Here is a 12954-nt window from a genome sequence, read left to right as displayed (position 1 = left end):
CCTGGATCCGCCCTTGTGTATATGAATCGATCGCCTACCTCTTTCAAAGAAGTCCTTAGCTGTGACTTTTCCAATACCAGTATTGCATCCTGTAATGACTGCCGTTTTGCCATCAAGCCTTGCTGTGGACGTACACACGGCGCTGAAAAAACCCATTGCGAGAGTACTTTACCGATCAATAGAAGTAAACTGCTGTTGCGAATTGCGAATCACCTCACGTTGTGATCAACACTACAATTGCCTAGTCGAGTGGCGAGTTTAAGTCCTACCGACCGATAAATAGGGGGCATAAACGTTAGATAAGACGTAAAATTTGCTGTAATCATTCAGTCAGTAATACAGGTTTTCATGCTGACATAGCAAATAAGTAAGATGATTTCCCAATTTTATATAAGTAGTCAATCGATCCGGAATAACAAATGAATATGGCATAACTCGTCCACGTGTTGAAGGTTGAAAACGACTGTTTTTAGATGCTTATCACTCAAGATGACATTGTGTGCATTCTATTAATCATGCCTATATTTCGAAGTATTTAAGCTACGCTTAATCTCAGCTTAAAAATGATAACGATTTATTAATAGTATATACATATAGGTTTATACCTATTAGTTCTGTGTCTCAATGGGTAGTCAGAGATGAATGTTAAACTCTGTAATCATATTTTCATGTCACATAAACCTTTGAATATCTATAAAACTTTAGATAATTTTTAAGGACATCAGACTATATGACCAGTGGCACGGTGACCAATATGCTCACCTAATATAAAATCTCTGTACCAGCAACTTAGCAATTCATATTTATTACTAGGTACCTATATTAATGTGACTGTGTACATTATTATGTTTGTAGTGACATTATAATATTATCAAACTCCAAATAATTTATTAGTTTTAGGTTTATTTATTCGTACTAATAACCAATGGCGGCCTTCTTCTTTATTAAGCAAATTCCATTTTCCAGTACCTTTGGTTGATGTGCTTGAGTGTTATTTTCATAGGTGGCTGCTAGATTTTTTGCGCTATATCTACATTGCTCGCGGTTTCTCGGGATTTAGGACAAGTGGCTTTTAAACAACCCTTGGTCGCATTCAGCAGGCAATATCAATGAGTTAGCGCTAAGTCATCGGTCACGTGATGATGGGCATTTCTTCTGAATTCTGAATGCACCTTTGATATATTTTTCAAAGTGAAAAGAATGGATGATGCTTTAAATATTTTTTTGAACGATTCTGGTATTGACGTAAACATTTTGGAAAATATAGAACACTGGCCATACCATTATACCTTTTCTGGCAATAGAACAAAGGGGACGACAAGTACGAAATGAACATTATTCCGAAGAAATAATTGCTAAGCATTCAGTTTTATGAACATTTTAGGATGTCAAGAGAATCGGCAGAGGTAAACTTTCGGTTGTCTCCTTTACTCTGTTTTTGTCATAGATCAGAGAGACAGAACAATAATTATTATTAACTTTAATGTGTATATTTTCCTAAGTGTATTTCAACTTATGGCTTAAATACCATACATACAGACTGATGATGGTAGAGAAAAACACCGAAACGTTTTTGTAATATTTTAAATGGTGAACAATAAAATTGACTGGAACCCAGGAATTTCTTTTGAATTAACTTTAGTATAATTCGATATTCTCCATTTTGAGTTCTGTTAGACGTACACAAATCGAAAATCACGATTATTTGGCGATTAGATTGGTATACAGGTTGAGATGTAATCTCGAGCGGAAGATGTGACGTCACGTGATTGCCATTTCCCATTTCAATACATTTCAATACAGTCAAACTAAAATAACGTTACTACTTATTGAAATACGTCTATTTTTGTTTCTGCTATTGCTGCCAATGATGTTATGTTTGTGTTGTTTCGATAAGTATTATCGAGTACTAACGTAAGAACAGACCAAATTAGCCGTTTGAAGTAATTTTTGCGTGCACAGCGGAAGCGCGCGTATCGGGCAGAGGAACCCCATATTACAGGCAACCCCTATTTTGTTGGTATAAATAAGTCTGCACAGATTGCGTCAGGACAGACTCAGTCCCGTTTTTTCTCCAGGTTACCTTCTGTATGATCCAGGTTGTGTTTATGGACCGCGCTTCGATTTACTTTAAGTGAACAAAACCTGGCTGATTCCAAGTTTTACTTATAGACAAAAGTGAATTACATTTTCGCCGTTTCATGTGCAGATATTTTCTTTGTCTAGCCAGAACGGTTGACTGTAGAAAAACTGTATTTATCAAGTGCCATGTGGTTCCCGAATTTACGGGTAAGTCCCATTTGACTAAGCAAATTGGTATTTCGCGCTGTTTGGGAAAATTCCTTATTGTTTGGTGAATTGTGGACTATTTTATCACCGTTTTTCATCCATCCTTTGGCGCTTAAGGATCTAAGTATCCTCCCTTCAGCGGGCCAGAAATTCGATAATTCTTAAACCCACAACTTCCTGAGGCCGTTAGTTGATCGCCTTTTGGGACGAACAATTTGCGAACTTTTATTTATTATTAAGTTTTGATACCTTTCTCCAAACAACATTTTTCCTATACATTTCTCGGCCGAATGCCGTTTTCCACGACTTTTCACCCTCTGAGATTCACCAATTTCAAAAACAAAACAACGGTCGCCATGATGGTTCACCTCTTTGCGCCGGCGTGCCAGTCGAAAATTTTCGCGTAGTTGCCAGTACTATATTAGCACTTTCTTAACATTATCACTTCCTTAACCTTTTCATGTAAATAAATCATTTAATATAATTGACTATTTAATATAAAATAGGTAGTGATTAGATTATGATATATGTATTTTCAATACTTTTCCGATACTCATCATAATTCCAATTAACCGATTAAAAACTCACACGCGTTCATCCTAGAGAAACCAAAGCTGAAGATACTTTATTGAGAAAATGGCCGATTATTTTATTTTCTTTGCATACATATTCTTGTTAATGGAAATTCACTTTTTTGTTTTCATTGTGACTTTCTACTTTGGTGGCAGTTCGGCAACATGGCTGACCAGTATGCCATTTTCGGCTGCGCGTACCGTGCATACGGGCATGTGCGCGTGCCACAGCAGACTGTATCGTAAAGGATTACCCCCTCGGAATCACTTGCGTTATAACTATTACTATTATAGAATAATAATAATAATAATAATAGTATATACGGTATATATAAGTGTTATAACCTATTCATATAGGTCCAACTAAAATCGACAAAAGCGCCCTCTATAGTGAATAAGTCAAACTAAAATCGATAAAAGCGCCCTCTGCGGTGAATAAGTCGATCTAAATTATACAAAAGCGCCCCCTGTAGTGAATAGGTCGAATTAAAATAGACAAAAGCGCCCTCTATAGTGAATAGGCCCAACTAAATTCGACAAAAGCTCCTTCTGCATCAATAGAGGGGAAGGTAACCGTTATAGTTCGACTTATTCACTATAGAGGGCACTTTTGTATAATTTAGTTCGACTTATTACAGTCATTACTATTATTAGCATAGGGTGCTTTTAGCGATTTTAGTTGGACCTATTCACCACAGGGGGCGCTATTAGGGGTGCAGTTTAACCATTTACATTTAGCCGTGAAATATTTTTGTAAAACAACATAAAAGATCATATTTATTTAAATATGATATAATATAATAATATAATATAATGCGTTTTATTTAAAACGCATTAATTTTGCGGTTAACCTGGTTAACCTAAATAAACGTTTTTTTTCATATTTATCTATGTTTTTTATTTCAAGTCGAATTTCGATAATGGTGAACCCTTGGTAACAATGCTGAAGTAAATGTTTGCTTCTTCAAATAAGCCAATAAACTTTTTCCCATCTTTCAAATTAAGAAAATATATCTGGAACAAAATCGAATAAATCTTCGAAGGGTTCGAAGGGTTGAAAAAAGTGTATTGGCTTATTTGCTGATTTGGCCAGATTATTTACTCTATGGTATATTTATATATTTAGATTATTTACTCTATTATTTACTCTATGGCTAAACTCAGAAATGCTCCATTCTCATGGTGGCAACACAGCGCTGGGTTTTTCACCCTCCCACCCATGCGTCCGCCACCTCCCGCCCCCAGGTATAAAACAGCTTCCACGTGGGTTCCGGACGTTTTTCGTACGTGGTTTTACACACAGTTTTACATGTTTTCTTCTGCGGTACACACCGTACACACGCTGCTTCTACTCACTTTTTACCCAATCTGCATAGTTTTAGTTGCCCGAGCGCAATACAGTGTTTGTATTTAGTGTCTTCGTTGAAGAATGCCAGACCCAACCATTGGTCTAATAAATAGTGCCAAGGTATGTACGAATTAACTAATCAAACAGACCGCTGTTCGGGTACTTCGCCCCTGCCCCCATTTATTTTACCAATTTGGTACTGAGTTTGGGGCATGGCTCGTGAGCAGCCCAGTAAATGCAATCGTTTTGGCGCCTTTAATCTCATAACCTCAAACCATACAGTAGAGCGAGATGGAGAGTTGCTTGTGGACTGATGGAAAAAATAATGTTTTTAGATGAGTTTCGTAATTTGTCAGGGATCCAGTTGGTGGCAGGACAGTTACGTGCAAGAGATTATACCGGGGCTCTATTTGGGGGCTCAGAAGGAGGAACATTCGATGCCTTATCCCGAATTGGCGAAGTTAGGAATCAAGTAATAATTGTGGAAGCAATTTGCAACATAAAAATGCTAATTCTCGAATTGTATTTACTTTCTAGACTTGTAATAGAGTTGCTTGACGAGCCTCTGTTTAGCCTTGCGCCGCCTCGTGCTCCGCAAGGCATCAAGTACTTGCCTATCGCATTAACAAACAGCGAATACTCAAACATTATTCCATTGCTCGATGAGACTTCCTCGTTTATTCGTGAAGGCTTGTACCAAAAACGTAAAGTGCTGGTGTGCAGCACCCATGGGAATTCGCGCAGCGCCGTCATTGTAGCTGCCTATCTAATGGAACTACTGAAAATAGGTGCAAAGTAAGTCCTAACTTTCCTTCGTATCCCTTGAACCCCAGTCTCACTTCGAGATCCGTTTTAGCGAAGCCATAGATCGCGTGTCTTCAATACGGCCATCCATTAATCCAAATAAAGGCTTCAGGGACCAGCTCTTAGATTATGAGTCGATTTTAAAAGCCCGCAACCTTATTATAATGGGGGCCTCTTCCAGTAGCTACCAAATGAGACCGAAGCGTATACGTGAGTGCGCCGAAGGTAAGTTGCCCCTTGCCCGAATTAAAGTTGCAGGAAAACTGATACAATGCTGCTTTCAGATGAAAGTTCCAGTCCTGCGGAACATTTCAAGCGCCGCCCGATGGAACTGATGTCCTAACTTGAGTCCTACTCCCGATGTACATTTAACTCCTACACTAGTCATGGGACGCATTCAGAGAATTAAAGTATTTACTTGTTGACTGATAGATATTGTAAGTTACGACTGATTTTGTACCTGAATTGCTTCGCGACAGCAGTTTTAAATTATTGATCTCGAATTCGTTTTTACCTAGATTAATGTACCAAATTTTCTAATAAATAAGATATATTTCCAAATGTGCGTCTTTTACTATTCCTTGTAGCAATAATCCTAGAAAACCCCTATTTTTTGGGTTGTGGCCGTCGAATTAGAAACGCGCTCGGGTGTGTCTATGGCTCTTTTTTCCAATAAATGTGATAAATGAAACACGTTCGAATATTGCTTATAAGTCTGACAGTAATAGCAGCTTTTTCGACTGAAAGAGCTTACTTCCACTTGCAGCTTTGTTAGCTTAGCCGTGCAAAAAAACTACCCTGACGATCACTCAAAACCGAAACGTTTTCCGCCCATGGATCGCATTTAACAGTGAGGTTTCTGAGGAAATAACTGCCAAACTGCATAAGCAATCACAAAACMTATCGTTGAAATAGTCTGATRTTGACATCTTGTCATTTATAAAACGGAATATGCCCTATAAAGTTGATACAAAAAAGCCGATCCCTATCGAGATTTTAATTTTTTTATACTCTACCCGTATGTTTTCTTACAAGCTCTAGAACTTCAAAGGCAACTTCTCGGCAGTTCGKGATGCTAAACTATAAAACGGTTTTTTTTTTCGTTCSAATTGTTGCAGGTAGGTACATCAAKACAGGGATTTCAAAAGCGCGTTCAACATAATAGCATTATAGTAAAGTGCAACAATCGGTAACGCGCCGGGCCAGCTTGAAATTTCACTTTTCGGGTGGAATCRTATTGTCCTTCCGAAGGTCTAGCCGAAGTTCCGAAGTTTTAGGAAATTTYAAAGTTTAAAGCCCCTTTGACTAATAAGCACACTAATAAAACAAKAATTGTTGGCTCGCTRGCATCGAGCCCCAARAAAAACGTTATTCTCGTCAACGCTACCTTGACCTACAACATAGCAATAATCGAATAGTTTACTTATTAAGTAGGTACTCATAATCTCGAGTTATAAAATCGAACTCAATTTATATTTTCACAGTTGACAAAATACATCAGCATACCGAAGGAGGATTTTCCAGTCTGTTTCAAGCTATTTGGCAGTGACGTTATTATTTGAGACGCACGCCCTCATGTTCGAAAGATTTCTATTGGTTTTGTAAATTGTTCTTCAGTTTAGCCATTTACCATTTAAGTCGCCTTTGAAATTCTTACTTCTGTTACCCTTAATGACTACCGCCTTTGGGAGCCCAAGCGAATTATATGGGAATTAAGGAGAACAGACCTTTAAAGAGCGGTAAGTAACCATTAGTGTGGGAAACATTGATATCTTCAAACTATTTCTCTTTGTGCCCTTCTTTCCCAAAAGCAGAACTAACTGAACTTTTTATTCTCAAGTAAAACCTGTCTTTTGGGACTTGTTGGTTTCATTCTGAGCTTTGTATTGCAATCACAAGTATTTTTTCGCGTGTAACTTTTCATTATTTGACATAGTCTTTAGAAAGATTCTTTACTTGTGTGCCAAGTATTTTATATTAAAAGCCTGCAGCAAACTGGCTTTTATTCCCATTTTCGAACTGTTTAGCTCGGAAAAAATGTCTCGTATTGCATGCTTTCTTTTAATATCAATCGCGATCCGAGTTTTTTTGCATAATCGAACGAGGATAAAGATTTCGAGATCAAATAATACTGAACATAGTTTTCCGAAAGAGAACCAAGTGGAAAAATCCCAGAGAGAATTAAAGCTAAAAATGACGGGGTTTTGCTGATTGTTCACCTACCTGCTCACATACAATCGGCCAGTGGCAAAAAAAACACCAATTTCAAATCTAACGGAACGAGCGTCGTTTGTCTATTGGTTCCTAAATGTAGGGTCCCTTTCAATTCAGGAGTCAAAGACAACGCCAGGCGATTTAAGATGTGAAATTTCACAGAAAACTAGCAATTGTTTGCCTTGGAACCGACGTTTAAAACAGTCCCGTTACGAGAATAGGGCTTAATCAGTGGCGGCACAAGGGCTGGACGAATATAAGACTATAAATGGAAAATGTTTCGATTTTCACTAATCATCAGGCAATTTTCAAGAACTTTTCCAAATGGCATCTGGTTTACGTGAGTGTTTTTGCAAGCCTTTGAGTTTGGAATTTATTTAGTTATTCAGAAACTATGACGAAGTAAGAGCGAATGCAGTTTATAGAGCAAAGTCTGCTCTACAAGTGCTGAAAGTTTCGACTTTCAGTAAGCATCAAGCAATTTTCTAGGATTTTTTAAATTCGTTTCTGCTTTTCCGTTTAGCATTTTATTTCCTCTGTAACTTGCAAAGTGAGAATCTCACCTTGGGATGTGTTTTTGTAGGGTACTGCCTATTTTAGAACTGGACAAAATATTGATTTTCAGTAATACAATAATTTGATATTTGGGGGCGTTAAAGTTTCGCATAAAATTTTATAAAGAGTAACAGTTCAGATTCAATTTACTAATTTAAAAATATTATTTGACGAATAATAATATCTCAGTTAGCCAGAACTTAGTTAATCTATGGGCAGAACTGTGTGTTTCATTTGAAATATTGAGTTCATCTATGTTTGCAATGCGTAAAATGTAACTACAGAACATACCCCCTATATAAGGGGGATATTTTGTGAATGTAACTGAGTTAGATGTTAGTACTGTGTCTTGTACTAGAGATGCCATACTAGGGAAGTTTTCGCTAGTTCTCGGGAATTTTTTCTCATGCAAAAGGAAAAAGGGATTTGTTATAATTTAGGTATTTTTTTAATTTTTAGTTTATCTGCAAAAAAAAATAATTACGGAAAGAAAATATTAAAATATCGGACTACAGAAGGCTAACAAGTAGAGAGGAACTACAATTTGTTTTAAGAAATCTCAATTAATTAAAAATCTCCTTTAATGTCTTTTTTAATTTCCCGGAAATTATCGTTGCTGGGATGCAAAATTTAATACACCTGCAGTGAGTGTGATTTGCAACTACTCCATATACATATATACTTTGTCAAATACCCATTTAACTTAAAACTTGAATCTGAAAAAATAAATAGGAAGAATACAAATTGAAGCAAAATTATGAGTTCCATTTTTTTACATTTTTTAATTTCGTAAAATACCGTTTCCAATAACCTTTTTCGCTTCACTTATCTTTTTTTCAACCATTTTTATTTATAATTTTTTTTTTGAAAATCTAGGGAAAACTTGGGATTTATTAAGTAACGATCTGGGGAGTTTAATTGGCCGATCTTGTACTACCGGGTATAAGTAGCGGTACTACTTCTTCTCCTTTATCTTTGGCACAGCTCCTTCAGGGCTATTTGCCAGCACAACACTGAACCATCTGAAGCTATTTCGAAAGTGCTCATAAATCGGTCTTAGTTTTTCGGTAAATTGACACAGTTGTTTTCGCATTGTTGCCCATAATTTACGAAGTAAATGGCCATCAGTTATGCGACTGGAATCGACATAAATCAGTCAATAAATCACCTCCTTCATGCATGTGCCTTCCTATTTCGGAGAAAAGGGCACACAAAAGGCCACCAAAGTAAAACACAAAACTTTCACTAAACGGTTTCGCTTTTCACTAACTCCAACTCGTGCCAAAGATATTTCAGTTGCAAAAGAATCATAGCAATTTAAATATTTTTTCAGGCGGTCACTTTCAAAACTCAGGTAGGTGAAAAATCCCAGAATCCCATGAAAGGTTCCTCTCATGAAGATCCAACCGCTCAAATTCCATGAAATCAACAAAGGAAATTTTTCATTAGCTTGCCCACAGCTTTGGGAAAATTAGCTTTAAAAGGTCAGTGTGAAATAATGGCAAAAATGCACTTTTGCTCTGGTCAAAAACTGCTGTTTGGTGTATTTTTTTGTTGCAAATTGTTTTTGCCGGCCACCATCATGTATGACATAAACAGAGTGTTTTATTTGAAAGTCAAACATGCAATACAATGTTCATTTCACCATAGGTTTGATATGGAACTTTTTTCGGGGCACCCTGTATAAGGCACCAAATGTGGCATTAGAAAAAGCGATTGGTTGCCACGTGAAAAAGTCTTAATTAAGATGTTTTACACGTGCTTTATACGAAATGTTACGATCTTTTCATGCCCTCGTGATTGTGTGTTTAGAACTTTTGAACAAACAATGAACTTAGTCTTACCTTTGAACCGCATTCTAAATATCTTCAAGGGGCAGTAGCACCAGCAAAAGCGCTTTCAGGCTCACCACTCATTCACATTAATTCTATGGAGCAAAAAAAGGAATTAATTAAAGCGAAAATTCGATAATTCCCAAAAAAATAACAGCGGTTGTTTGACGTTTTCATAAAATTCTATTAAATGTCACTGTCGGATAGATTTACCATTATGATTGATGACCAAATATTCTGACAACTAATCAAAACGAAACGTTTTCGCGATTGTCTCGGCGCAAAAAGTTTCATTATTCGGTTAAGAATAAGTTTAGTAGTTGTTAAATACCTACAGGGTGACTCAGGTTTAATCTTGCCTGATCCAGGAATGGAAAGAACAGGTTAGAATAATCCGCATATATATTAGGGATGGTCGGGATTTAACGTAACCGCGAAAATAACAGCGTTCCAAACAAGTAACCTGAAACCGTAGTTACAGCTAGTCGATTTAATCGTTTTTTTTTTAAACCGCCTCATAAACCTGAAAAAGTGGTTCGAAACAACAACCATTTGTTAACGGAAAATATGCTGTATGTAGTTGCGAGTTGCCTTGATGATTGTGTATCACTTTTCGTTTATACGAATTACTCTCCAGGAACCAGAGAAAATTTGTTTAATTGCTGCGATGATATAATTCAGTATTTTTAGTCTATAAGTATTTAGTTTTCTGACATTCTGTAATAAATCTTAAAAAAAGGGATTTCTCTCAAGAAGCTTCTCGGAAGTTATATGCCCATTACCAGCAAACTAAGCAGAATGTTCACTTGCATATGAGCTACTAGCAAACTGAGAGTCTAAGACATAAATTCCATCACAGTTCAAATGGAAAATAACAAACGTTTTAAGCAGAATGTGCACCTTTGCAGTTAAGCAAGCTGGCCATTTTTAAATATAAATTCAGTCAGAGATGAAATTTTTTTAAATTATTTTTTGGTGGTTCCAAAATTAACTCGAGTAATAATTCGTCCAGATTTACCAAACACGCATTTCTGTTTGTTGTTATTGTGGATTATTTAATGTTAATGTGAAACGAAATGCGAGAGATTTTCTAAAGCGGGTGCTATCATAAACGCGCGAAGAACTAGAATCAGTAAAAAGCATCTGCAAACAATTTTATTCCTAAATGTTAATTAAATGAAAATTAGATTTTTAAACATTTTCGCATTTAAACCGTATTTTTATTTAATGACTAGTTCATTTTCAGTTTTTTGTTCTTTAAGTTTTACTTCTAAGGAGTAATTTTAAGTAGTTACTCTAAAGGAAATCATTATATATCATCACTATTTCTACTATCACCATTCTGTATTTTTAATGAAAAATTTAAAAAGGAACATGTTCCTTTTGGAACAGCATTTTGAAACCTATTACCAAGGTGAAACTGAAACGTTGTAACCCGTTACAGAAAAATAACCGTATAAAATATCGAATAAAAATGTAAATCTAATCGTTTCACTTCCGATGAAGTGGAATCAATTCATATAAACATCGTAAACGATTAAGAGCAAAGAATCAACTATTACTAGGGATAAAAATGAAAATCAGAGTTGGAAAAAAAGTGTTTATTTATTGCCAATCAGAGTGCGGTGAGGACACTTGCACTGATCGCTTTTTCTTCTAATCGGCACGAACTTAAAGCCTAGCAATTACCCGATCAGGTCAATAACTGTTTACAGTTGAAATTACGCAATTTTCGCGGGAATCATTGCGCAAATTATGTCCCGGCCTTGCGCGTCTTGAATCTCCCATTTGATATCCACGGTCACCTGCAAGAACCCAAAAAAACGTTAATCCTTTACCAGCTTTTTCCAGCAACCCTTACCCGCGGGTATGAAGAGAGGATGGGCATGCTGGTTACATACTGGTAGCTGTTGCCCGCATGAATGGGACAATCAACCCCGGAATCCTTGCAACCATTGGGGTTTGGCAGGGAAAAGGGCACGGGCATTCCCATAATCATCCCATGTACCACGGCCTTCAAACTATCCGAGTCGGTATCTAGAAAAAAGCCACCCAGTCTGGTTTTACTCAATGCAAAAAAGACACTAACTGGTTTTGAACTTGATGGTCATGGTGGCGTTGGTGTTTCTTCGCAAGATGCATCGTCGTGCAGTTGCGGCGCATTTGGACACTTCCAGACCCTCAATTGCTCCATCCAGAGACCCTAAAACAAATACCTTTAAGATAATAAAGCCGAAGGGCGCAATTGAGACAAAAACCTACCACAGTCCTGGTATATGGCCAATGAGGCACTCGTGCAGCAACCGATAACAACCAGCACAAAAAGAGCGTTTCTTGAGAGCATTTCGCCGGGTCACTTCAACACGAATGAGAGCAGTTTCGATTGTGACGAATCGTGCTCATTGTTATCAACAAAGGACAAAGTTTATCTTCACTTGGTCAAAGCGATTAGGCGATTAAGAGCCCCCGACCGTCGGCGTGTCGGCCAATAAAACGGTGCTGCGTTTAACACCGAACACAAAATTGGGATGCTTAAGAACGACAGTGCTTGGCCAGCAGGACAAACACGTAATAACTGACTCTCAGCTAATGGGAATTGCGATAAAGACTTATTTGGGTAATTCGATTAAGGGAATTAAGGAAACCGCTCGGGCTTTCTTTGTTTTAGCCTGACTTCCCATGAGTCACTGCGTTGGTATTTCTACGTTTGATCCGCGTCTGGAATGACAAGGGAAAACAAAGCAAACTCCGAAATGTGGAGGCGTTTAAAGGAAAAATTCTATTTTACTCCGACAAAACTGTGGAAAAAATTACGGCTGGATTGATTTATTAATCTGGATAAAATGGCGATTTTAAAACAAACCGAGGAAAGTCCGCCTCAAGTAAAAGAAACTAACGCAAGTAATTTACACAAGAAAATACCTAGATCATCACGTTTTCCACATCTTAATGCCTCACAAACCAATCAAACCAACTTCTTTTCTGTAACTTTGCCATTCACCCAGCACGCGCGCTGTATACAGTATTTTGAAGAAAATAGCTTCGAACAAATAAAAGCTCCTTTAGAGGCAGAATAATTTGCACCTTCAGCAAGTGAAATTTGACAAAATTCAGCCGTTCATTTTTTGCGCAAATTGAAGCTTGCTTTATACAGAATTTTTTAATTAGGATTATGTTTAACCGAAGAAAATCGTTCGAGTTTGAAACGAAGAAACGGGATGTTTTGACAGAATCATCTACATCTTCAGTGAAAGAAACTTATCCAATTTATTAACTGGAATGCTTTCGATACAGATTTTTTCCTAGATTGTGAAGCTACAGGATCGAAAAGGACAAATGG

At 37.1% G+C, this 12954-nt stretch overlaps 3 protein-coding genes and 1 long non-coding RNA gene across 5 annotated transcripts in view; 1 reads left to right on the top strand and 3 right to left on the bottom strand.

Annotated features, from left to right (window-relative positions):
• The window catches only part of LOC109538378 (retinol dehydrogenase 13), a 2763-nt gene extending 1937 nt beyond the window's left edge, over positions 1–826 (bottom strand). The window contains exon 1 of the mRNA XM_048670635.1: positions 39–826. Within this exon, the coding sequence (XP_048526592.1) occupies positions 39–156 (118 nt within the window). The 5' untranslated portion in view covers positions 157–826. The remainder of the gene's footprint in view (positions 1–38) is intronic.
• Positions 827–4082: 3256 nt separating this feature from the next.
• On the top strand, positions 4083–5574 carry LOC109542616 (serine/threonine/tyrosine-interacting protein). Of its 2 annotated transcripts, none has more exons than XM_048670621.1 (5): positions 4083–4329; positions 4545–4681; positions 4747–5004; positions 5066–5238; positions 5298–5574. In XM_048670621.1, the coding sequence occupies exons 1-5, from the start codon at positions 4291–4293 to the stop codon at positions 5354–5356; spliced, it is 666 nt and encodes a 221-aa protein (XP_048526578.1). In that variant the 5' UTR covers positions 4083–4290; the 3' UTR covers positions 5357–5574. The 2 variants fall into 2 exon arrangements, with proteins under 2 accessions (XP_048526578.1, XP_048526582.1); XM_048670625.1 differs by having other exon boundaries at positions 4089–4329; positions 4566–4681.
• A 2771-nt stretch (positions 5575–8345) lies between these two features.
• LOC125505762 lies at positions 8346–9909 on the bottom strand. The gene is made up of 2 exons (XR_007282381.1): positions 9627–9909; positions 8346–8918 (listed from the first exon to the last, which is right to left on the bottom strand). It is a non-coding gene; the product is annotated as an uncharacterized LOC125505762 (long non-coding RNA).
• Positions 9910–11200: 1291 nt separating this feature from the next.
• Positions 11201–12312, bottom strand: LOC109538133 (ecdysteroid-regulated 16 kDa protein). The gene is made up of 4 exons (XM_019905230.2): positions 11877–12312; positions 11704–11817; positions 11476–11651; positions 11201–11419 (listed from the first exon to the last, which is right to left on the bottom strand). The coding sequence occupies exons 1-4, from the start codon at positions 11956–11958 to the stop codon at positions 11336–11338; spliced, it is 456 nt and encodes a 151-aa protein (XP_019760789.2). The 5' UTR covers positions 11959–12312; the 3' UTR covers positions 11201–11335.
• Positions 12313–12954: the final 642 nt, after the last annotated feature.

The sequence above is a fragment of the Dendroctonus ponderosae genome, unplaced genomic scaffold (genome assembly GCF_020466585.1).
Source record: "Dendroctonus ponderosae isolate FM_Combo_2020 unplaced genomic scaffold, Dpon_F_20191213v2 Dpon_F_20191213_1, whole genome shotgun sequence".
Taxonomy (NCBI): domain Eukaryota; kingdom Metazoa; phylum Arthropoda; class Insecta; order Coleoptera; family Curculionidae; genus Dendroctonus; species Dendroctonus ponderosae.
Note: the sequence above shows the minus strand (reverse complement) of the source record. Positions and strands in the feature narration are given on the sequence as shown.